Source organism: Eriocheir sinensis, unplaced genomic scaffold (genome assembly GCF_024679095.1).
Source record: "Eriocheir sinensis breed Jianghai 21 unplaced genomic scaffold, ASM2467909v1 Scaffold70, whole genome shotgun sequence".
NCBI lineage: Eukaryota > Metazoa > Arthropoda > Malacostraca > Decapoda > Varunidae > Eriocheir > Eriocheir sinensis.
In genome coordinates, this window is record NW_026112054.1 from 359,516 (window position 1) to 383,515 (window position 24,000).

The 24,000-nt window shown below is 52.2% G+C and overlaps 1 protein-coding gene across 1 annotated transcript in view; it reads right to left on the minus strand.

The window, feature by feature from the left end:
* LOC126993972 (protocadherin Fat 1-like) overlaps nt 1-12,795 on the minus strand; it is a gene marked incomplete at its 5' end in the record, with an annotated part of 65,237 nt that extends 52,442 nt beyond the window's left edge. The window contains 2 exons of the mRNA XM_050853193.1: nt 14-115; nt 12,462-12,795. Coding sequence (XP_050709150.1) covers nt 14-115; nt 12,462-12,795 — 436 coding nt within the window. The remainder of the gene's footprint in view (nt 1-13; nt 116-12,461) is intronic.
* Nucleotides 12,796-24,000: the final 11,205 nt, after the last annotated feature.

Here is a 24,000-nt window from a genome sequence, read left to right on the forward strand (position 1 = left end):
CTCTTCAACCTACCAGCACAGTGGTAATGGCGTCGGGGATCCGGGGTCCAGGGGTTGCAGGGGATGTCAGAACACGAGGTAGAGTCCCTCGCGGCAACTTTGAAGGTGAGATGTTCTGGAAGAATCAGATGGAATTGAGAAGAGTCAGGGTCATGGGATCCCTTACCCCAGGCACGTTTCCGATGAGGCCCCAACAAACAATAGGAGCTCGTACCACTTCAGTCCAACCGGTGAAGTAGGGACGGCAAGTGGCACCTCACTACGGAAACTTGTCCTCGTCCTGGGTAGTCAGCAAGGGAGACCTTTGGACAACCAACATCTATATCAGGTAGCAAGTCTTCAGAGACGATCACACAGGAACAGCCAGTATCCTGATGATGTGGAGCTCAAGACCCGTTAATAGTGCGAAACAGAAAACTTCGGGACACTTTTTGTCAGAGCAAAAACTCACCTGATATGATGGTTTAGCAGGTTCGACATCTTTGAAGGCGCGGGGATTCTTCGGGCAGCGGACGTAGATGGCCTTCCTCCCCGCATTGGTGACACCTCAGGGTTACTGTACTGGGCTGGGCAGAGGTCTTGGAGGAGGCTCCCGGAGAGATTCTGAAGATTTCGTGGGCAAAGCAGCCTTAGAGGTCTCAGGAATTGGAGATGAAGCTTTAGGGTAGGCATTGCGGGCAGACGACCAGTCGTCAGCAAGTCTCACTGCGTCAGGAAGATGTTTCATTGGCGTTCATGATGAAGAATCCTCAAATCTGGGGTGAGATTAGTTGAAGCAGTCAGGGCATAAACTCCAGGGCTCTTCGTAAGTGCAGGGGACATCAGAGCTTCCAACCACGCCTGGAACAACCGAGTCAGATGGATGGAGAACCTGGTGGTTTCCCCAACTCTTATCCTGGCGTGACTGAAGTCTTGACGGTAGTTTTCCGCCGTTTTAAAGCCCGTGAGAGCTTTCTTCAAAAGAACGTAATCTTCGATTATATCAGCTGACAGGGAAGAATACAGTTCAGTGGCCTTGCCGTGAGAACAACCAACCTCATAGCGTAGCTATCCTTGTCGATCCGGAATAGTTCAGCCACCCTTTTCTAAACGGATGAGGTAGTTGTTGATGTCCTCTCCTCTTGGTAGGTGGGCAATTTCGGTCCTCCACGTTCTCGCAGGAAGGAAGCCGTTTTCCATGGGCGACGACTGGGCAGTTCTATTTTTTTCCACTTGCATCTTGGCAAGTTGAAACTCCTCTCTCAGCAGCCCGCTTTCCTCTCCCCAGGAGACGCTTTTCCTCTCTCGGCAGGAGACGCTTTTCCTCTCTCTCGGCAAGGAGACGCTTTTCCTCCTCTCTCGGCAGGAGACGCTTTTCCTCTCTCAGCAGGAGACTTTTTCCTCTCTCTCAGCAGGGAGACGCTTTCCTCTCTCGGCAAGGGAGACCTTTCCTCTCTCTCGGCAAGGAGACCTTTTCCTCTCTCTCGGCAAGGGCTTTCCTCTCTCTCGGCAGGAGACGCTTTTCCTCTCTCTCGGCGAGGAGACGCTTTCCTCTCTCTCGGCAGGAGACGCTTTCTCTCTCAGCGAGGAGACCTTTCCCTCTCTCAGCAGGGGCCTTTCCCTCTCTCGGCAAGGGAGCCTTTCCTCTCTCTCAGCAAGGAGACCTTTCCTCTCTCGAGGAGACGCTTTCCTCTCTCAGCAAGGGAGACGCTTTTCCTCTCTCTCAGCAGGGAGACGCTTTTCCTCTCTCTCGGCAGGAGACGCTTTCCTCTCTCTCAGCAGGGGCCTTTTCCTCTCTCAGCAGGAGACGCTTTCCTCTCTCTCAGCAAGGAGACCTTTTCCTCTCTCAGCCAGGGCCTTTTTCCTCTCTCTCGGCGAGGGAGCCTTTTCCTCTCTCTCGGCAGGGAGACGCTTTCCTCTCTCTCGGCGAGGAGACAGCTTTCCTCTCTCAGCAGGGCGCTTTTCCTCTCTCTCGGCCAGGAGACGCTTTTCCTCTCTCTCAGCAGGGAGACCTTTCCTCTCTCTCGGCGAGAGACGCTTTTCCTCTCTCTCAGCAGGGGCCTTTCCTCTCTCTCGGCGAGAGACGCTTTTCCTCTCTCTCGGCGAGGGGGCACTTTTCCTCTCTCTCAGCGAGGAGACGCTTTTCCTCTCTCTCAGCGAGACGCTTTCCTCTCTCTCAGCGAGGAGACCTTTCCTCTCTCTCAGCGAGGAGACGCTTTTCCTCTCTCTCAGCGAGGGCCTTTCCTCTCTCTCGGCGAGGAGACCTTTTCCTCTCTCTCAGCGAGAGACGCTTTTCCTCTCTCAGCAGGAGACCTTTCCTATCTCTTTTCCTCTCTCTCGGCGAGGGGCCTTTTCCTCTCTCGGCGAGGAGACGCTTTCCTCTCTCTCAGCGAGACGCTTTTCCTCTCTCTCGGCGAGAGACGCTTTTCTCTCTCTCAGCGAGGGGCCTTTCCTCTCTCTCAGCGAGGAGACCTTTCCTCTCTCGGCGAGGACCTTTTCCTCTCTCAGCGAGGGGCGCTTTTCCTCTCTCGCGAGAGACGCTTTCCTCTCTCTCAGCGAGGAGACGCTTTCCTCTCTCTCAGCGAGGGGCCTTTCCTCTCTCTCGGCGAGCGGGCCTTTCCTCTCTCTCGGCGAGGGCCTTTCCTCTCTCTCGGCGAGGGGCCTTTTCCTCTCTCTCGGCGAGGGGACGCTTTTCCTCTCTCTCGGCGAGGGCCTTTCCTCTCTCTCAGCAGGGACCTTTTCCTCTCTCTCGGCGAGGAGACCTTTCCTCTCTCTCGGCGAGGAGACGCTTTTCCCTCTCTCGGCGAGGAGACGCTTTCCTCTCTCTCGGCGAGGGGCTTTTCCTCTCTCTCGGCGAGGGCCTTTCCTCTCTCTCGGCGAGGGGCCTTTCCTCTCTCGGCGAGACGCTTTTTCTCTCTCTCGGCGAGACGCTTTCCTCTCTCTCGGCGAGGAGACGCTTTCCTCTCTCTCGGCGAGGGGCCTTTCCTCTCTCTCGGCGAGGGGCCTTTCCTCTCTCTCGGCGAGGAGACCTTTTCCTCTCTCTCGGCGAGGGCGCTTTCCTCTCTCTCGGCGAGGGCGCTTTTCCTCTCTCGGCGAGGGGACTTTTCCTCTCTCTCGGCAGGAGACGCTTTTCCTCTCTCTCGGCGAGACGCTTTTCTCTCTCTCAGCGAGGGCCTTTTCCTCTCTCTCGGCGAGGAGACGCTTTCCTCTCTCGGCGAGGGGCCTTTCCTCTCTCTCAGCGAGGAGACGCTTTTCCTCTCTCTCAGCGAGACCTTTTCCTCTCTCTCGGCGAGGAGCCTTTCCTCTCTCGGCGGCCTTTTCCTCTCTCGGCGAGGAGACGCTTTCCTCTCTCTCGGCAGGGGCCTTTCCTCTCTCTCTCAGCCAGGGGCCTTTTCCTCTCTCTCAGCGAGGCACCTACCTCTCTCAGCGAGGGCCTTTTCCTCTCTCTCAGCGAGAGACGCTTTTCCTCTCTCTCAGCGAGGAGACCTTTTCCTCTCTCTCAGCGAGAGACGCTTTTCCTCTCTCTCAGCGAGGGCTTTTCCCTCTCTCTCGGCGAGGGCCTTTCCTCTCTCTCGGCGAGGGCACTTCCTCTCTCGGCGAGAGACGCTTTTCTCTCTCTCTCGGCGAGGGCCTTTTCCTCTCTCTCGGCGAGGACGCTTTCTCTCTCTCGGCGAGGAGACCTTTTCCTCTCTCTCAGCGAGGGGCCTTTTCCTCTCTCTCGGCGAGAGACGCTTTCCTCTCTCTCAGCGAGGGCCTTTTCCTCTCTCTCAGCGAGGAGACGCTTTCCTCTCTCTCGGCGAGGAGACCTTTCTCTCTCTCTCGGCAGGAGACGCTTTTCCTCTCTCTCAGCGAGGAGACGCTTTTCCTCTCTCTCGGCGAGGGGCCTTTTCCTCTCTCGGCGAGAACCTTTCTCTCTCTCGGCGAGACGCTTTTCTCTCTCGGCGAGGGCCTTTTCCTCTCTCTCGGCAGGACGCTTTCCTCTCTCTCAGCGAGGAGACCTTTTCCTCTCTCTCGGCAGAGAGACGCTTTCCCTCTCTCTCAGCGAGGGAACCTTTCCTCTCTCTCGGCGAGGGCGCTTTCCTCTCTCTCGGCGAGGAGACGCTTTTCCTCTCTCTCGGGGAGGAGACGCTGTTCCTCTCTCTCGGCGAGGGACGCTTTCCTCTCTCTCGGCGAGGAGACGCTTTTCCTCTCTCTCGGCGAGAGGCCTTTTCCTCTCTCTCGGCGAGAGACCTTTTCCTCTCTCTCTCGGGGGCCTTTCCTCTCTCTCGGCGAGGAGACGCCTCCCTCTCTCGGCGAGACGCTTTCCTCTCTCGGCGAGGGGCTTTTCCTCTCTCTCAGCGAGGAGACGCTTTCCTCTCTCTCGGCGAGGGGCCTTTTCCTCTCTCTCTCGGCGAGACGCTTTTCTCTCTCTCGGCGAGGAGACCTTTCCCTCTCTCTCGGCGAGGGGCCTTTTCCTCTCTCTCGGCGAGGGGCCTTTTCCTCTCTCTCGGCGAGGAGACGCTCCTCTCTCTCTCGGCGAGGAGACCTTTCCCTCTCTCTCGGCAGGAGACCTTTCCTCTCTCTCGGCGAGGAGACGCTTTTCCTCTCTCTCGGCGAGGAGACGCGTGTCCTCTCTCTCGGCAGGGAGACGCTTTTCCTCTCTCTCGGCGAGGGGCTTTCCTCTCTCTCGGCGAGGAGACCTTTTCCTCTCTCTCGGCGAGGACGCTTTCCTCTCTCTCGGCGAGGGCCGCTTTCCTCTCTCGGCGAGGACGCTTTTCCTCTCCCTCGGCGAGGAGACGCTATCCCTCTCTCTCGGCGAGGAGACGCTTTTCCTCTCTCTCGGCAGGGGCCTTTCCTCTCTCTCAGCGAGAGACGCTTTTCCTCTCTCTCAGCGAGGAGACGCTTTTCTCTCTCTCGGCGAGGGCCTTTTCCTCTCTCTCGGCGAGGAGACCTTTCCTCTCTCAGCGAGGACGCTTTCCTCTCTCTCGGCGGAGACGCTTTCCTCTCTCGGCGAGGGCCTTTTCCTCTCTCTCGGCGAGAGACGCTTTTCCTCTCTCAGCGAGGAGACGCTTTCCTCTCTCTCGGCGAGGCCTTTCCTCTCTCTCGGCGAGACGCTTTCCTCTCTCTCGGCGAGGAGACGCTTTCCTCTCTCTCGGCGAGGGGAGACCTTCCTCTCTCTCGGCGAGGGGCCTTTTCCTCTCTCTCGGCGAGGGGCCTTTCCTCTCTCTCGGCGAGGACCTTTTCCCTCTCTCTCGGCAGGAGACGCTTTTCCTCTCTCGGCGAGGAGACGCTTTTCTCTCGGCGAGGCCTTTCTCTCTCTCGGCGAGACGCTTTTCCTCTCTCTCGGCGAGGAGACGCTTTCCTCTCTCTCGGCGAGGGGCCTTTCCCTCTCTCTCGGCGAGGAGACTTTTCCTCTCTCTCGGCGAGGAGACGCTTTCTCTCGGCGAGGGCTTCTCTTCTCCGACCGAGATCCTCACCCTCCAGCCCCAAGGCTACAGCCTGAGCTTTAAACACCTCAAAGCTGGACATGGTTAATATGGACAACAAAGCAAAAAAGTAAACCCAACAGGTAATGACACCAATAAGACCCAACAACAAAAACAGACCAAGAAAATGTAACACAGAACCAAAACAAACGTGAAGTCAAGACACAAAGGAAAAAAAGAAAAAGTAGGAAAAAGCCCTGCAAAAGGGTACTAAGGGCGTGAAACCAACCCCAATACTCAAACAGTGATTGGGTGATAAAGAACAACACAAGGGCTGAAAAAGGGCTATGGCAGCACCAACAAATCCCACCGTGGGCGTACAACAGCCCAAAAGAACGGTGAAGGATTAAACACTCACTTCAGGGGCGCAGACAGCAAGTGGCGCGTAAAGGCGACTAAACAAGCCAACCCTTCCTGATTAGCAGTTGACCCAATCCTGGCGAGGTCGCCACATGTCAAGATCCAATGTTGGGTGCTGTAATCGGAAGGATAACAAACAACAAGATAAATGGTTGAACACCAGTTTACTTTAAGTACAGTGAAAACCCCAAAACAGGCCTTACAATCTGAAGTCTCCAACACGAAGGCTTCAGCACGCCGGACTCAGCAATGACCCGTTACTGGCCTCTTCCTCTTCTGGGCGTCTCGTCCAGAGTGGCAATGACGAGCAGCACAGCTTCGTCCTTGAAGTGATGTAGACGTTGTGGACGAGGAGGCGCAGGAGAAAAAAGGGCGTCAGGTTCACAGCAGTAACGGGGAGTCAGGGCGTGGAGAGGGAGGTAAGGCACCCAGAACGAGCCCACGGTATCTGAGTTAGCCGAGTGAGACCAGGGCTGGAGCTTTAGTAAAAGCAAGTGTTCAGGGCGAGGCTCGGTCGCTGTCTGATGCGGAAGGCGCTGGCGGCCACAAGTTGCCTCCATAGCGGGTTGAGAAGCCTCGGTGATTCAGTCGACCGGGCGTCCGAACGGCGTCAGGCGAACAGCAGCGGGAGTGAAGCAGGTGGTTCGCTGCGCCTCGGTAGTTGAACCGCTTCGAACGGCAAGATGCGGGCGGGCGGCAGGAGTGCCCCGGTCGTTCGCCCGCTAAGTTGGGAGTTGCCCTCACAGTTAGGTAACCGCAAGGACTGCTGAATTGTCAATAAACTACATTTAATGTGACTTAATATTCTTCATGTTCAGTCTTATATTAAAATTGCCGCAAGTCTCTCTTCTACTGGGTCACAATTCCTCGTGTTGATGTCCTGCCGTGTTATACGTGGACCAGTTATTGTCATAAGATGATTAAACATATCCTGTGACCTCCTGAAGTCGTAAAAAAAATATCGTGTTCTTTTAGCTTTGTAAATGATGTGTGGAATGCTACACGCAGTAGTCTGTTGCTAAGTATATATGGGGTGAACCCATGGCAGTACTTTCTTCAGCGCTTTTTACCAAGAGAGCACAGACAGCTGCTGCGTCTACGAGATCCATAACGCCACGTGCTGACCTCATTAGTGGCTGCCACCGAGTGGCTCGTGTGAATGTTGCACCTACCCACCATTTTTCGTAGTGACCATTTTTTGTGGTGGCCACTGACCACTAAAAGTGGCTCGTGTGATCCCAGCCTTAAGGTCAAGGCAGTCTCTTGGCTAAAAAAAAAAGCAATGAAAGGGCCGCGGCATTCCATGACATAGTGTTGCAGTGTGTGGCCCCTCGGCCTGAGTGCAGAAGGCACAAGGGAGATACTAACCACCCAGTAGTACCTATAGCCTAGCCTAAGGCGCATTCCTACCACATCGCGAGGTGCACTGTCGCCCATAGGGGTAAACACAGTGGTGGGAGACACTTGCATAATGGAGGCTGCTGGTGCTGCCATTGTCACAGCAGTGTCTGAGTTGGGTAGCAATGTTATTATGGAAATAATCCTAATTATATTCTTAACATAACTAAGCGTATAGTCAGTGCCAGGGTCCACTGTGTCATCCTGAAGGGCACGTCGACCAAGGCAGTCTGTCTTTTCATTGTGCTGGCTGCCCACATGGGAGGGCACCGTGGCACCTGCGGCCTCAAGGGCACGGGGGGCAGTCAGGCACTTAGTTACAAGATCACAGTCTGTAGGGGAGGAGGACACAAGTTCATGTAATGCATCCTGGCTATCGACAGACAAGTAAACATCTTTGCGGAAAGCTGCGACAGTGTGGAGAGCCTCAAGTATGGCATACAGCTCAGCCCGGGTCGAGGACAGGTACCCTGGCAGCCGCCTGGTAACCTCAATGTCAGTGTACAACAGAACTGCAGATTTCTATCATATGTAGCCCTATCTGGTTATACAGTTCTCAACTCACCTGTGAAATGATGTAGAACCACTACGCTCCCTTTTCGTACAGCCATATGAACATAAGAACGTAGGAGTCTGCAAAGAAGCCGGTAGGCCTGTACAAGGCAGCTCCTTTGAACCAAAGCTCCCGTGTATCTAACCCCACCTAATATCGCTGTCCATGAATTTATCTAATCTATTTTTTAATGTGACAATTGTATTGGCACTCACCACATGACTGCTAAGCCTATTCCACTCATCCACCACTCTGTTAGTAAACCAATTTTTGCCTCTGTCCCTGTTGAATCTGAATGTATCCAGTTTAAACCCATTACTTCGTGTCCTACCAGTTCTCTTACCAACAAAACCTTATGAATGTCTCCCTTATTAAAGCCCTTCATCCATTTATAAACCTCGATCATGTCTCCACGCACCTTTCGCCTTTCTAGAGAATGCAAGTTTGACAGTTTGAATCTTTCCTTGTATGGCAAGTTTCTCAGCCCCTGAATCATCTTAGTCATCCTCCTCTGCACCAATTCTAACATTTTGATATCCATTCTATAGTAAGGTGACCAGAACTGAACCGCATTGTCAAGATGAGGTCTAACTAATACTAAATATACTTTGAAGAAGACTTCGAGGCTTCTGTTGCTTACGCTCCCAGAAATAAATCCCAGTACCCTATTTGCTCGATTTCTAGCTTGACTACACTGTGCTCTTGGACGGAGATCAGAGCTCACTAAGACCCCTAAATCCCTCTCACCAGACCTGCTTATGAAAGTGTCATTAAGCAATAGTTACGTGAGGGGTTGTTCCTACCTACACTCAGAAAAGGCAGGGATTGTATGCACTTTCAATGCGTCCACTGGATCAGCTGATATATGTTTTGAGTCTAAAGGGGGTGGGAGACAGCGGACCAATAGCGCGTTGGCTTCGCGTTCGTGACGTCATGGCGGCTCCTCCCATAATACCTCCATGGTCATAACCCTTTACAGCGGAATTGCGCCACTTTCTGATTAATGTATTTTTTCTTATGTTGTGGAAAAGTTGCAAGTGCAGGGTCATGGTTCTGGCATGGGCACTGGTTCAGGCTCAGGCTCTGGCACAGGCACTGATTCAGGCTCAGGCTCAGACACGGGCACTGGTTATGGCTCAGGTTCTGGCATGGGCACTGGTTCAGGCTCAGGCTCAGACACGGGCACTGGTTCAGGCTCAGGTTCTGGCACGGGCACTGGTTCAGGCTCAGGCTCAGGCACGGCACTCGTTCAGGCTCAGACTCAGGCACGGGCACTGGTTCAGGCTGAGGCTCTGGCATGGGCACTGGTACAGGCTCAGGCTCTGACACAGGCATTGGTTCAGGGTCAGACTCAGGTACGGGCAGAGTCTTCAGCCTAAGGCTCTGGCACGGGCACTTGTTCAGGCTCAGCCCTAGGCACGGGCACTGGTTCACGCTCAGGCTCTGGCACGGGCACTGGCTCAGGCTCAGGCTCAGGCACGGGCACTTGTTCAGGCTCTGGCACGGGCGCTTGTTTAGGCTCAGGCTCTGGCACGTGCAATGGTTCAGGTTCAGGCTCAGGCACAGGGACTGGTTCAGGCTCATGCTCTGGCACGGCTACTGGTTCAGGCTCAGGCTCAGGCAAGGGTTTGGTTCAGGCTCAGTCTCTGGCAAGGGTTCTGGTGCCGGCTCAGACTCTGTCACGGGCACTGGTTCAGGCTCAGGCTCTGGCACGGGCACGGGCACTGGTTCAGGCTCAGGCTCTGGCACGGCTACTGGTTCAGGCGCAGGCTCAGGCAAGGGTACTGGTTCAGGCTCAGGCTCTGGCAAGGGTTCTGGTTCAGGCTCAGACTCTGTCACGGGCACTGGTTCAGGCTCAGGCTCTGGCACGGGCACTGGCACTGGTTCAGGCTCAGGCTTTGACACAGGCACTGGTTCAAGCTCAGGCTTTGACATAGGCACTGGTTCAGGCTCAGGCTCTGGCAGGGGCACTTATTCAGGCAGTGGCACGGGCACTGGTTCAGGCTCAGGCTCTGGCAGGGTCAGTGGTTCAGGCTCAGGTTCTGGCACGGGCACTGGTTCAGGCTCAGGCTTTGACACAGGCACTGGTTCAGGCTCAGGCTCTGGCACGGGCACTGGTTCAGGCTCAGGCTCAGGCACGGGCACTGGTTCAGGCTCAGGCTCTGGCACGGGCACTGGTTCAGGCTCAGGCTCTGGCACGGGCACTGGTTCAGGCTCAAGCTCTGGCACGGGCATTGGTTCAGTCTCAGGCTCTGGCACCGGCACAAGCACTGGTTCTGGCTCAGGCTTTGACACGGGCGCTGGTTCAGGCTCAGGCTCTGGCACGGGCACTGGTTCAGGCTCAGGCTCAGGCACGGACACTGGTTCAGGCTCAGACTCTGGCACGGGCGCTGGTTCAGCCTCAGGCTCGGGCATGGACACTGGTTCAGGCTCAGGCACTGGCACGGGGACAGGCTCAGGCTCAGGCACGGACACTGGTTCAGGCTCAGGCTCGGGCATGGACACTGGTTCAGGCTCAGGCACGGACACTGGTTCAGGCTCAGGCACGGGCACTGGTTCAGGCTCAGGCTCTCGCACGAACACTGGTTCAGGCTTAGGCTCAGGCACGGGCACTGGTTCAGGCTCAGGCTCTCGCACGAACACTGGTTCAGGCTCAGGCTCTCGCACGAACACTGGTTCAGGCTCAGGCTGTGTTTGTGTGTGTGTCAGTCTCTGTGTTTTGAGGGACTCGGTCTTTTGTTTGTGTTTGCCAGTCATTGTGTTTTAACGGACTCAGTCGTGTGTGTGTGTGTGTGTGTGTGTGTGTGTGTGTGTGTGTGTGTGTGTGTGTGTGCCAATCAGTCTGTTTTAACAGACTCAGTCTTGTGTTTGTGTGTGTGTGCCAGTCAGCGTGTTTTAACAGACTCAGTCTTGTATTTGTGTTTGTGTGTCAGTGTGTTTTAACAGACTCAGTTTTGTATATGTGTTTGTGTGTCGGTGTGTTTTAACAGCCTCATTCTTGTGTTTGTGTGTGCCTGTCAGTGTGTTTTAACAAACTCAGTCTTGTGTTTGTGTGTGTGTCAGTGTGTTTTAACAGACTCAGTCTTGTGTTTGTGTTTGTGTGTCAGTGTGTTTTAACAGACTCAGTCTTGTGTTTGTGTGTGTGCCTGTCAGTGTATTTTAACAAACTCAGTCTTGTGTTTGTGTGTGTGTCAGTGTGTTTTAACAGACTCAGTCTTGTGTTTGTGTGTGTGCCTGTCAGTGTGTTTTAACAGACTCAGTCTTGTGTTTGTGTTTGTGTGTCAGTGTTTTAACAGACTCAGTCTTGTGTTTGTGTGTGTGCCTGTCAGTGTATTTTAACAAACTCAGTCTTGTGTTTGTGTGTGTGTCAGTGTGTTTTAACAGACTCAGTCTTGTGTTTGTGTGTGTGTCAGTGTGTTTTAACAGACTCAGTCTTGTGTTTGTGTGTGTGCCTGTCAGTGTGTTTTAACAGACTCAGTCTTGTGTTTGTGTTTGTGTGTCAGTGTGTTTTTACGGACTCAGTCTTGTGTTTGTTTGTACCAGTCAGTGTGTTTCAACGGACTCTGGCACGGGAACTGGTTCAGGCTCAGGCTCTGGCACGGGCAATGGTTCAGGCATTGGCACGGGCACTGGTTCAGGCTCAGGCTCTGGCACGGGCACTGGTTCAGGCTCTGGCTCTGGCACGGGCACTGGTTCAGGCTCAGGCTCTGGCACGGGCACTGGTTCAGGCTCAGGTTCTGGCACGGACACTTATTCTGGCTCAGGCTCAGGCAAGGGCATCGGTTCAGGCTCAAGCTCTAGCACAGGCACTGGTTCAGGCTCAGGCTCTGGCACGGGCACTGGTTCAGGCTCAAGCTCTAGCACAGGCACTGGTTCAGGCTCAGGCTCTGGCACGGGCACTGGTTCAGGCTCAGGCTCTGGCACGGGCACTGGTTCAGGCTCAGGCTCTGGCACTGGCACTGTTTCAGGCTCAGGCTCTGGCACGGGCACTGGTTCAGGCTCAGGCTCTGGCACAGGCACTGACTCTGGCTCAGGCTCTGGCACGGGCACTGGTTCAGGCTCAGGCTCTGGCACAGGCACTGGTTCAGGCTCAGGCTCTGGCACGGGCACTGGTTCAGGCTCAGGCTCTGGCACGGGCACTGGTTCAGGCTCAGGCTCTGGCACAGGCACTGGTTCAGGCTCAGGCTCTGGCACGGGCACTGGTTCAGGCTCAGGCTCTGGCACGGGCACTGGTTCAGGCTCAGGCTCAGGCACGGGCACTGGTTCAGGCTCAGGCTCTGGCACAGGCACTGGTTCAGGCTCAGGCTCAGGCACGGGCACTGGTTCAGGCTCAGGCTCAGGCACGGGCACTGGTTCAGGCTCAGGCTCTGGCACGGGCACTGGTTCAGGCTCAGGCTCTGGCACGGGCACTGGTTCAGGCTCAGGCTCAGGCACAGGCACTGGTTCAGGCTCAGGCTCTGGCACGGGCACTGGTTCAGGCTCAGGCTCAGGCACGGGCACTGGTTCAGGCTCAGGCTCTGGCACGGGCACTGGTTCAGGCTCAGGCTCAGGCACGGGCACTGGTTCAGGCTCAGGCTCTGGCACGGGCACTGGTTCAGGCTCAGGCTCTGGCACGGGCACTGGTTCAGGCTCAGGCTCTGGCACGGGCACTGGTTCAGGCTCAGGCTCTGGCATGGGCACTGGTTCAGGCTCAGGCTCTGGCACAGGCACTGGTTCAGGCTCAGGCTCTGGCACGGGCACTGGTTCAGGCTCAGGCTCTGGCACGGGCACTGGTTCAGGCTCAGGCTCTGGCACAGGCACTGGTTCAGGCTCAGGCTCTGGCACGGGCACTGGTTCAGGCTCAGGCTCTGGCACGGGCACTGGTTCAGGCTCAGGCTCTGGCACGGGCACTGGTTCAGGCTCAGGCTCTGGCACGTGCACTGGTTCAGGCCCAGGCTCTGGCACGGGCACTGGTTCAGGCTCAGGCTCTGGCACGGGCAGTGGTTCAGGCTCAGGCTCTGGCACGGGCACTGGTTCAGGCCGTGTGATTAACGGGCGTGTTGTTTACGGGCGTCTATTTGGCGGGTATTTAATTCGGAATGTCTCGGGGACGATGCCGAGGTGGAGGAGGCCTCTTCCGTGAAGGTGTCGCCGGCCTGCACCTCTGCTGGGCTAGGGCCGGCAGTCTCCTCCTCTTCGGGCCCCGCGCAAAACATCCTCGTCCGCCTCAAGGTTTCGATTGAAAACTTGAGACGCCGCAAACGTTAGCTGGAATATTAAAATCGATGAACTAAGTGGTGACAGCGGTTGTTGCAGTGCTTGTAAGTTTTGAGATGGACGTGAAAGATTGAGTGAAGAAGGAACTCCGCCACCACCGCCCTCTTTCCATTGTTTCCTTAAAATGGTGAATTTCCACAGCAATTCCGCCATCTTATGTCTCTCTTCTGTGGAAGAGTAGTATAAAATATATAGTAGTTGTAGAAGGAGGAAAGAACATATAAGCGATGTTGTGTTAGGGGGATACGAATAAAAAAATATAGTGAGGATGAGGGCGAACTGTGAGGAGTAAGAGGACAGAACAAGAGCTTGGGGAGGGATCTGAAAGGAACTGCGTGGGTGAAATACAGAGGAATCGATTTCCCAGGGTTGAAAATCGAGTCTCTTGCGCATTATTATCTAAGGAATCGTTTCTAGAGTCGGTTCTCGCCCACCCTTAATTAATGAACAGCCGGTTAATCTTCTCTGTGGCTTCTCGTGGAAGTTGCTGGTGTTTTCGCGGACTGTTTTGTGATACTGGCGATTATTTTACACGAATTCTGCACCTTGAACTGGGAAACTGCTAGCCATGAACACCCGGTTAATCTGTTCTCTGGCCTTGGGAAATAGTCGCAATGGGCGGCAGTCTGAGACGTTTAAAACTATGGACTTACCTTGAAGGGAAAGAATGTAGCTCGAAAAAATCTAAATATAAAAGAAAGATATGACTCGGTTTGTATGCATAGGAAAGTACTGTTTTATCATAGTCTTCATTAACAATAGTGTGGGCGATTTGTCTATTTTAACCCGTTTTTGAAGGCGTGGTCAGCTGGTTATATTGATTTTTTTTATATCCCTTTCCTTTACGAGTAAGTTTGTAATACGTCGACTTTACTCTGTGGATTTCCAACACTTCTAACTCTATCCCCCAAGAACTACCGAAGCCAAACTAGCCACATAACTGTAAATAAATAGTAATGCGACGTTTAAACTAATCTGCCTTTTGAATCTAGAGTAGGCCAGAGTGAGTATGATTGACCCTGCTGGCCCATCCTTTTCTCCCCTCCCCTCCCGCCAAACAGTGTAGCCTATTATCTTATATCTGAATGTTGTTGTTGTTGTTGTTGTTGTTGTTGTTGTTGTTGTTTATTCATAACTTTGACCTATGTCTGTATGTGGGATTTGGGCCCAGTTTTTGTTATGAATTTAAGTTGTGTGTGTGTGTGTGTGTGTGTGTGTGTGTGTGTGTGTGTGTGTGTGTGTGTGTGTGTGTGTGTGTGTGTGTCAGTGTGTTTTAACGGACTCGGTCTTGTGTTTGTGTGGCCCAATATTCCAGCTAACGTTTGCGGCGTCTCGAGTTTTCAATCGAAACCTTGAGGCGGACGAGGATGTCTCTTGCGCGGGGCCCGAAGAGGAGGAGGCTGCCGGCCCTAGCCCAGCAGAGGTGTTGGCCGGCGACTCCTTCACGGAAGAGGCCTCCTTCACATCGGAATCGTCCTCTAGACATGCTGAATTAAATACCCGCCAAATAGACGCCAGTAAACAACACGCCTGTTAATCACACGCCCTGAACCAGTGCCCGTGCCAGAGCCTGAGCCTGAACCAGTGCCCGTGCCAAAGCCTGAGCCTGAACCAGTGCCCGTGCCAGAGCCTGAGCCTGAACCAGTGTACGTGCCAGAGCCTGAGCCTGAACCAGTGTACGTGCCAGAGCCTGAGCCTGAACCAGTGCCCGTGCCAGAGCCTGAGCCTGAACCAGTGCCCGTGCCAGAGCCTGAGCCTGAACCAGTGCCCGTGCCAGAGCCTGAGCCTGAACCAGTGCCCGTGCCAGAGCCTGAGCCTGAACCAGTGCCCGTGCCAGAGCCTGAGCCTGAACCAGTGCCCGTGCCAGAGCCTGAGCCTGAACCAGTGCCCGTGCCAGAGCCTGAGCCTGAACCAGTGCCCGTGCCAGAGCCTGAGCCTGAACCAGTGCCCGTGCCAGAGCCTGAGCCTGAACCAGTGCCCGTGCCAGAGCCTGAGCCTGAACCAGTGCCCGTGCCAGAGCCTGAGCCTGAACCAGTGCCCGTGCCAGAGCCTGAGCCTGAACCAGTGCCCGTGCCAGAGCCTGAACCAGTGCCCGTGCCAGAGCCTGAGCCTGAACCAGTGCCCGTGCCAGAGCCTGAGCCTGAACCAGTGCCCGTGCCAGAGCCTGAGCCTGAACCAGTGCCCGTGCCAGAGCCTGAGCCTGAACCAGTGCCCGTGCCAGAGCCTGAGCCTGAACCAGTGCCCGTGCCAGAGCCTGAGCCTGAACCAGTGCCCGTGCCAGAGCCTGAGCCTGAACCAGTGCCCGTGCCAGAGCCTGAGCCTGAACCAGTGCCCGTGCCAGAGCCTGAGCCTGAACCAGTGCCCGTGCCAGAGCCTGAGCCTGAACCAGTGCCCGTGCAAGAGCCTGAGCCTGTACCAGTGCCCGGGCCGGAGCCTGAGCCTGAACCAGTGCCCGTGACAGAGCCTGAGCCTAAACCAGTGCCCGTGCCAGAGCCTGAGCCTGAACCAGTGCCCGTGCCAGAGCCTGAGCCTGAACCAGTGCCCGTGCAAGAGCCTGAGCCTGAACCAGTGCCCGTGCAAGAGCCTGAGCCTGAACCAGTGCCCGTGCCAGAGCCTGAGCCTGAACCAGTGCCCGTGCCAGAGCCTGAGCCTGAACCAGTGCCCGTGCCAGAGCCTGAGCCTGAACCAGTGCCCGTGCCAGAGCCTGAGCCTGAACCAGTGCCCGTGCTAGAGCCTGAGCCTGAACCAGTGCCCGTGCCAGAGCCTGAGCCTGAACCAGTGCCCGTGCCAGAGCCTGAGCCTGAACCAGTGCCCGTGCCAGAGCCTGAGCCTGAACCAGTGCCCGTGCCAGAGCCTGAGCCTGAACCAGTGCCCGTGCCAGAGCCTGAGCCTGAACCAGTGCCCGTGCCAGAGCCTGAGCCTGAACCAGTGCCCGTGCCAGAGCCTGAGCCTGAACCAGTGCCCGTGCACGAGCCTGAGCCTGAACCAGTGCCCGTGCCAGAGCCTGAGCCTGAACCAGTGCCCGTGCCAGAGCCTGAGCCTGAACCAGTGCCCGTGCCAGAGCCTGAGCCTGAACCAGTGCCCGTGCACGAGCCTGAGCCTGAACCAGTGCCCGTGCCAGAGCCTGAGCCTGAACCAGTGCCCGTGCCAGAGCCTGAGCCTGAACCAGTGCCCGTGCCAGAGCCTGAGCCTGAACCAGTGCCCGTGCCAGAGCCTGAGCCTGAACCAGTGCCCGTGCCAGAGCCTGAGCCTGAACCAGTGCCCGTGCCAGAGCCTGAGCCTGAACCAGTGCCCGTGCCAGAGCCTGAGCCTGAACCAGTGCCCGTGCCAGAGCCTGAGCCTGAACCAGTGCCTGTGCTAGAGCCTGAGCCTGAACCAGTGCCCGTGCCAGAGCCTGAACCTGAACCAGTTCCCGTGCCAGAGCCTGAGCCTGATCCAGTGCCCGTGCCAGAGCCTGAGCCTGAACCAGTGCCCGTGCCAGAGCCTGAGCCTGAACCAGTGCCCGTGCCAGAGCCTGAGCCTGATCCAGTGCCCGTGCCAGAGCCTGAGCCTGAACCAGTGCCCGTGCCAGACCCTGAACCTGAACCAGTTCCCGTGCCAGAGCCTGAGCCTGAACCAGTGCCCGTGCCAGAGCCTGAGCCTGAACCAGTGCCCGTGCCAGGCTGTGTTTGTGTGTGTGCCAGTCAGTGTATTTTAGCGGACTCAGTCTTTCGTGTGTGTGTGTGTGTGTGTGTGTGTGTGTGTGTGTGTGTGTGTGTGTGTGTGTGTGTGCCACTCAGAGTGTTTTAACGGACTGGTTCAGGCTCATACTCTGGCACAGGCACTGGTTCAGGCACAGGCTCTGGCACAGGCACTGGGTCAGGCACAGGCTCTGTCACGGGAACTGGTTCAGGCACAGGCTCTGGCACGGGCACTGGTTCAGGCTCAGGCTCTGGCACGGGCACTGGTTCAGGCTCAGGCTCAGGCACGGGAACTGGTTCAGGCTTAGGCTCTGGCACGGGAACTGGTTCAGGCTCAGGCTCAGGCACTGGTTCAGGCTCAGGCTCACGGGAACTGGTTCAGGCTTAGGCTCTGGCTTCTACTTCCTTTCATAAAAACAGCCGCCCATACCGTTAGAAAACTACTTTTGAGAAGATTTATGTTTGCCCATCCATTGTTGAATATAATAACTGGGCAAAATAACACGCCTCACCTGTCCGCTCACTTCTGCTAACTGGTTATACCTGCGTGGGCATGTGTGTGTGTGTGTGTGGGGGGGGGGGGGAGTTTTTTTCTCTCTTTCAAAATGTTCAATATACAACTATGATCCTTAAAGGCAACAATTATATGGCCACATGTACTCAAGATTATAAAGACCTTTCTACGTAACAGAAGTAAGTAGGAACACACACACACACACACACACACACACACACACACACACACACACACACACACACGAAGAATTGGATAATAAAGTTTTATTAAGAGTTATAAAACTTGAATCATTGTTATAAAGCTTCTAGTGAAAATGTTGCCAGTGATACGCCAATATTACACTCATTATACAAGACAAGAAAGAAAAAAACATGTCTCCATATGGAAGTAAATAAAAAAAAACAATTGTTCATTACTTCAACTTCCCAAAAATTTCTTAATTGATGCTCAAACCACATTCATCACAGTAAAAATTGCAGTGGTATACTTGTTGTCCTTCGTTTCCTTCTCAACTTCAATAAAAGCAAAATATAAAGCACAGGAATCGTTGACCATTTTCTCTCCTCTAAACTTCATTCCTTCATCTCAACTTCATTACAAGCACGAGTTAGAACAGAGGAATCGTTCGCCATTTTCTCTCCTCTAAACTTCATTCCTTCCTCTCAACTTCATTACAAGGACGAGTTAGAACAGAGGAATCGTAGGTCATTTTCTCTCTTCTATATTTCATTCCTTCCTCTCAACTTCATTACAAGCACGAGTTAGAACAGAGGAATCGTAGGTCATTTTCTCTCTTCTATATTTCATTCCTTCCTCTCAACTTCATTACAAGCACGAGTTAGAACAGAGGAATCGTAAGCCATTTTCTCTCCTCTAAACTTCATTCCTTCTTCTCAACTTCATTACGAGGACGAGTTAGAACTGAGGAATCGTAGGCCATTATCTCTCCTCTAAACTTCATTTCTTCATCTCAACTTCATTACAAGGACGAGTAAGAACACATGAATCGTAGGTTATTTTCTCTTTATACTTCATTCCTTTCTCCCCCCAAGCTCACTACTACCGAGAGTAAAACCACAGGGATTATAGGTCTTCTCCGTATACTTCATTTCTTCCTCTCCTTCACTGCAAGCAAGACTCGTAGGTCATTTCCTCTTCTCTTTACTTCCACCTCCAGCCATACCGTCAACAGATCTCCAGCCCAGTGTGTAGGACCAATCAAGAACCTCCGCGATTGCCACTTCTGAAGCGACACAACCACAATAATCGCTGTCTCGAGTCTGGCCTATTATTCCGGACCTCCACGCCAGCCTCACTCCACGCACTCTCTTTTTTGCTAACAAGAGCGGCCAAAGCGAGGCGATCAGGCACCAAGCAATACGGTCCAGTCTGCAGCCACGGGAAGTATGACAGTCACCACCTGGGTAAGATGTCTTTGCTAACTTTCATTCCCCCTCCACCTCCTCCTCCTCCTCCGCCTCCTCCTCTTGTTTTTTTTGTTTTTTTTTTTATTCTACTTTTTCTTACTTACTTTTACATATTACTTTTCTTCATCTTTTCGATCTTCTTTTTTCTCCTTTTCTATTACTTCTTTTCTTCTTCTTTATCTTCGTTTTCTTGTTTTTTTCTTTTCTTCTTTTTCTTCTCCCTCATTTTCTCTTCCTCCTCCTCCTCCTCCTTCCCCTCCTTCCCTTCCCCCTTTTCGTGCACACTACCCGTACTGTCATAATTTGAGCTACTTCAATACTTACTATGCTATCTTTCTTGATTTATTTTGCTAGATATTAACTTTTTTTCTTCGGGGTGTGGTTAGTCGCCGAGCCCGGATCCGTGTAGCTCTTCACCAATCAGCCGCTCGTTGAATATCATGTAATAGAATCGGATCCGCCTCGCCAGTGATCCATGGACTTGAACACTGAGTAGATCAATTATTCAAGACATGTCGTGGTTCGTCTTTATCTTCGTATCTCGCGTGCACTTCAACTCGACCCTTTTCGCGGCCCTCAACACCAGTCATGTCGCTTTACACCAATGATACGCACTGCCAACACCTTCATCCCGCACCGCAATTGAAACCAGAACACCGCACATCAATCACATCATAATCCTCTTCATCCTTTCCATCCTTCCTTCAAGCCTTCCATCTCCTGCAACAAAATTCAGTTCACTCTTTCGTACTTGCTCCAATAATTGCGTTTTCTTTATTTCAGATGTAAAATACATCCTTGAAGTTTTTGTCGCGCTTCATTGCAACGTTACATACCACGTAGGGTGCCGCCTGACAACATACCAAGCCTAACCTATATGAGGACTGAACGTCTCGGAACACAACTCTGACAGTAGCTACTTGATGACATAATACATGATCAATGAAAGCGCACCCATCCATCCAAAACTGCCATGCTGACAGTAAACCAATCAACAGCACGGGGCTGCCAGGCTCCAGGTGGATCCTCCCAAAACGGGGGGGACTCTCGCCACTGAAGGCCGGCGTGACTATATATTTGCATTTTCAACTTTGTGACTGCGGGTTTGGCTTTAAAATATAGGAGCGGAGCGCGCGCGTTCTACTAAGCTCACGGCGGCACCAAAGAGTGTTTTCTATACTTTTGCACTTTAAACATTTTGTGTGTGATGGTCGAAAATATTATGTGTGGGAGCGAGTGAGTGAGTGAGTGAGTGAGTGTGTTTGAAGGCCAGCGAGAATATGGGCATGTGTACATATTATTGCTGCCCTGTGAAAAATGAAAAGATAAGAAAATAAATTTCATATATAGACAATTACATTTTTAATAATCTGTGGTCACTAGGACGGCGAAAATTTTGTGTAGGGGCGACCGAGCGAGTGTGTGTTTGAGGACAGACGGAAATATGTTAAAAAGAATAAAATAACAACTATACATTTTACATTTTGCCTCTTAAGCCATAGAGTGATTACAAACATTCATATCTATATAGACAAACAATTACATTTTACCTACATTTTAACTTCTATAACATATAGAAAATATTAACATTCATACTTATATAAACAACCACATATTTAATACCCTGAGTGACAGCGAGAACACCCGTAGCGTTAGGAATATATGTGTCCACCTCCTATTCATCTCCATAACAACTACATATTTAAAGTACAAGCGGCAGCGAGCAGGAACGGCCGCAGCGTAGCAACACACATGTTCAGCCCAGTTCTGGAATCCCCGTGTGACACATCGGGTCGTTAGGGATTAAATAAGTATAACATATTATGTAAGGCAATACGTCTGTCCGCTGAATGGCTCATAGTGACAAGTTGCTGCCGCTCGCGAGTGTTGTCATCCGGGAATTGTTGACAGTGAAACAGAAATACAAGGATGGGAGGGAATGGCGCGGCCCTCGTTGGCAACATGGGTTAGTTATGAGAGAGAGAGAGAGAGAGAATGCTCTAATATATTTTCTTAAGCGAGTATGAAGCCGACAGCCGTAGCAAAAAGTTTAATTAAGAATACGCCGTTCAAGGGAGGCTGCGATGTAGTTTACTATTGGAAGGGACCAAAGAGTGAAGATTCTGGTTAACCCTTTCATTTGGACACGAGGAAGGGTGGCGTGGTGTTGCTAGGGCAGGATAACGGGGCTGACTAGGCTATATGGGTCCCAGCGCGTGGCGGCCATGTTCCGCGTCGCCAGGCCCTCCTCCCTCCCCGCTCTCTGCTCTGAGGAAACAGCACCTCTTGTGATGTGATTGGTCCGCTCGCGGGCGACCCCGGCGTTGTGTTCTGCCTTCAGCGTCACTTTCCTGCCTCCCTTTATGCAGCCGTAAGTGACTGTTACTGTGTCCCCAGGGCACTGACGAGGTCCAGAGGAGGCCAGGGCCTGGGACTGAGAGGCAGAGAGCGGGGTGCGGAGCTAGGGAGACGGACGGTTGTCGCCCGGCGGCAGGCAGGTCACCAGAGGCCACTTTGTGCTTTATCTTTCACCCATTACTGTGCCGGTACTGGCGCCTATCACACCGAGACGAGGTAATATGAGCTTCAGGCCAATGGTGGCACCCCGCCGAGCAGCAGCAGAGGACGGGCAGGGCAGCGGAGGGACGGGGCGGTGTGGCTGCGGTGGCGGAGGGCGGGGCGACTGCGCAGCGGCAGCCCGTGACGTGACGGTGATGGCCGCTTCGCTGTGACTCATTCACGGGTATACACTAGCGTGGGCGGCTTTCTCGTGGCTGCAGGCTTTTGGCACTCCTCCTAGTGGGTGTTGTGTTTAAAAAAACATCAGCATGAAGATGACGGAGGAGCGGTAAGCTTGTGAGTGCCCCTGGCATGGCGGGGCACTTGTGGGGCGGCCATTTTACAGTGTGAGGCGAGGCAGCGCGATGGAGCCCCGCAGGGTGTGCAGTGCTCGCCGCGCCCCGTCGTCGCTCCGGTGTTGGTCAGCTGACACGGGCATCTCGGAGTGTCCCGGGGCGTCCAGTGACTGTGTAACCTGCACGTTGATGACGTGACACAGCAACAGCCTTTGAACTCTAATGACACCTAGTGAGGCGACACACACACACACACACACACACACACACAGTCCCCACCTCCGCCACACTCTTCAAAACGGACAGAACAGTAATAACAATAATAACAGGACATTTTACATTTCCGTTAGGCTAAATTACTAATCATTATTACATATACATACATATTTTATTATTACATATACATACATATTTTATTATTACATATATATACGTTTTACATTTATGTTAGGCTAAATTAATTATCATTACTACATATACATACATATTTCAGCATAACATATACATACATATGGCTGGCAAAGCCAAGCACCCGTTGGATTGGATGCTGTCTGTGCCCTAGATGGTGTCATGTGCAGTGTGCTCATTTGTCTGGAATTAAGCAGGAGAATATACCTAAAATTAATTGGATGTGCAACCCATGCCTCCATAAAGCGTCTCTGGCTACCAAAATTGTAGAAAAACTGGATGAATTCAAGCAAGAATTAGCTAAGGAAATATCTGTGGTTAAGGATGAAGCTGAATCAAGGGCTCTGAGGGTGCAGGAGGAGCTGGGATCAGTTGTTGACACCCTTAAACTTGCTGAGCATGCTGAATCTAGCTGGGCTGAGGTGGCAAAGAGGGGCAAGAAGGTCAAGAAAAATCTCTTAGTTGTAAAAGCTTCTACACAGGAAAAGAAGGCAACAGACATGAAGGATGAAGTCTCCCAGGCATGGAATGGTATTTAAATAACTGATTCAAGATTTACAAATAGAGGTAACATTGTCAGGAACTTTGATAATGAGAACACAAGGGATGAGGCTGCTCAAAAACTGGAGTCTGTTGAGCAAATCAATACCAAGAGTGTTGGAAAGATGAAACCAAGGATCATGATATGCAGTGTGCATAAAGAGGAGACCAAGGAAAAAATAAAGGAGACCATCTTAGACCGCAATGAGTTCTTACACGCCATTGGGGGTGTTGATGATAAGATTGAGCTGGTTTTTAGCAAGCCTGCGGCTGGCGGCACGATGCACTACATTTTGAGGTGTGACCCAACTGTAAGAGAGCTGATTCACAAGAATCACAAGCTAAAATTAGAATGGGGAATATACACAGTGAGAGACAGATACCATGCAATTATATGCTATCACTCTCAGAGATACGGCCATCTTGAGGCCAACTGTACTGCCAAGACCAATGGAGATGCCCCTAATTGTTTCAAATGCGCTGGCAATCATAAATCAAAGGAGTGCACCATGGCTGAGAATAAATGCATAAATTGTGTGAGATACAAAAAGCCTGAAATCAACCACTCAGCGAATGACCAGTGTTGTGTAGTCCTCCAGACTGAAATTGAGAGAACTCGTAACATGACTGATCATGGCAATTAATTATAGTGTCTCTACTCAAAGATAAATTGTGTGTGATGAATGTTCAGTGTGCTGGAAATAATTGTTGAATATTTAATAGTGATACTATAAGGAAAATAGCAGACATCAACACTGAACTAATTGCTATATGTGATATTATTCGTAAAAGAAATTAAGACACTCACTCACTCACTACGATGTTTGAGAATAAGTGCATCGAAGACTATTATTGCGGCTAACGTTGAAATTGTTGACGGCCCTCGTAGAGCGCTGCATCAGCGGCGGAGCAGGGCCTGAAACCTCATCAACGGTAAACGGTATGTATCTTTTACTAAGTTTAGCCCTATAGACATCTTCTACAATATTTTTCTGTGCATATTATAATTCTATCAAAGACCTTGTCTTATATAGGCAATATTTTACTTATTATAGGTGTATTGACGTTATGAGGGATCCCTTATTTAAACAATTCTCTTCATTCATGTTCTAAGATATGCAATTCAAGATGTTCTGTATTATACTGAAGATGACTTGTAGACAAATCTCTCTCTCTCTCTCTCTCTCTCTCTCTCTCTCTCTCTCTCTCTCTCTCTCTCTCTCTCTCTCTCTCTCTCTCTCTCTCTCTCTCTCTCTCTCTCTCTCTCTCTCTCTCTCTCTCTCTCTCTCTCTCTCTCAGAGGCGTTCTTAAAGTATTTGATACCCAAGGCAGGTATATATATATATATATATATATATATATATATAGATATATATATATATATATATATATATATATATATATATAGATATATATATATATATATATATATATATACATATTTTTTTACAACAAAGGAGGCAGCTCTAGGGCACACAAAAAAGAAAACAATAAAAAAAGCCCGCTACTCGCTCCTCCCCCCCAAAAAAAATCAAATGAGGTGGCTGAAAGAGAGGTCAAAT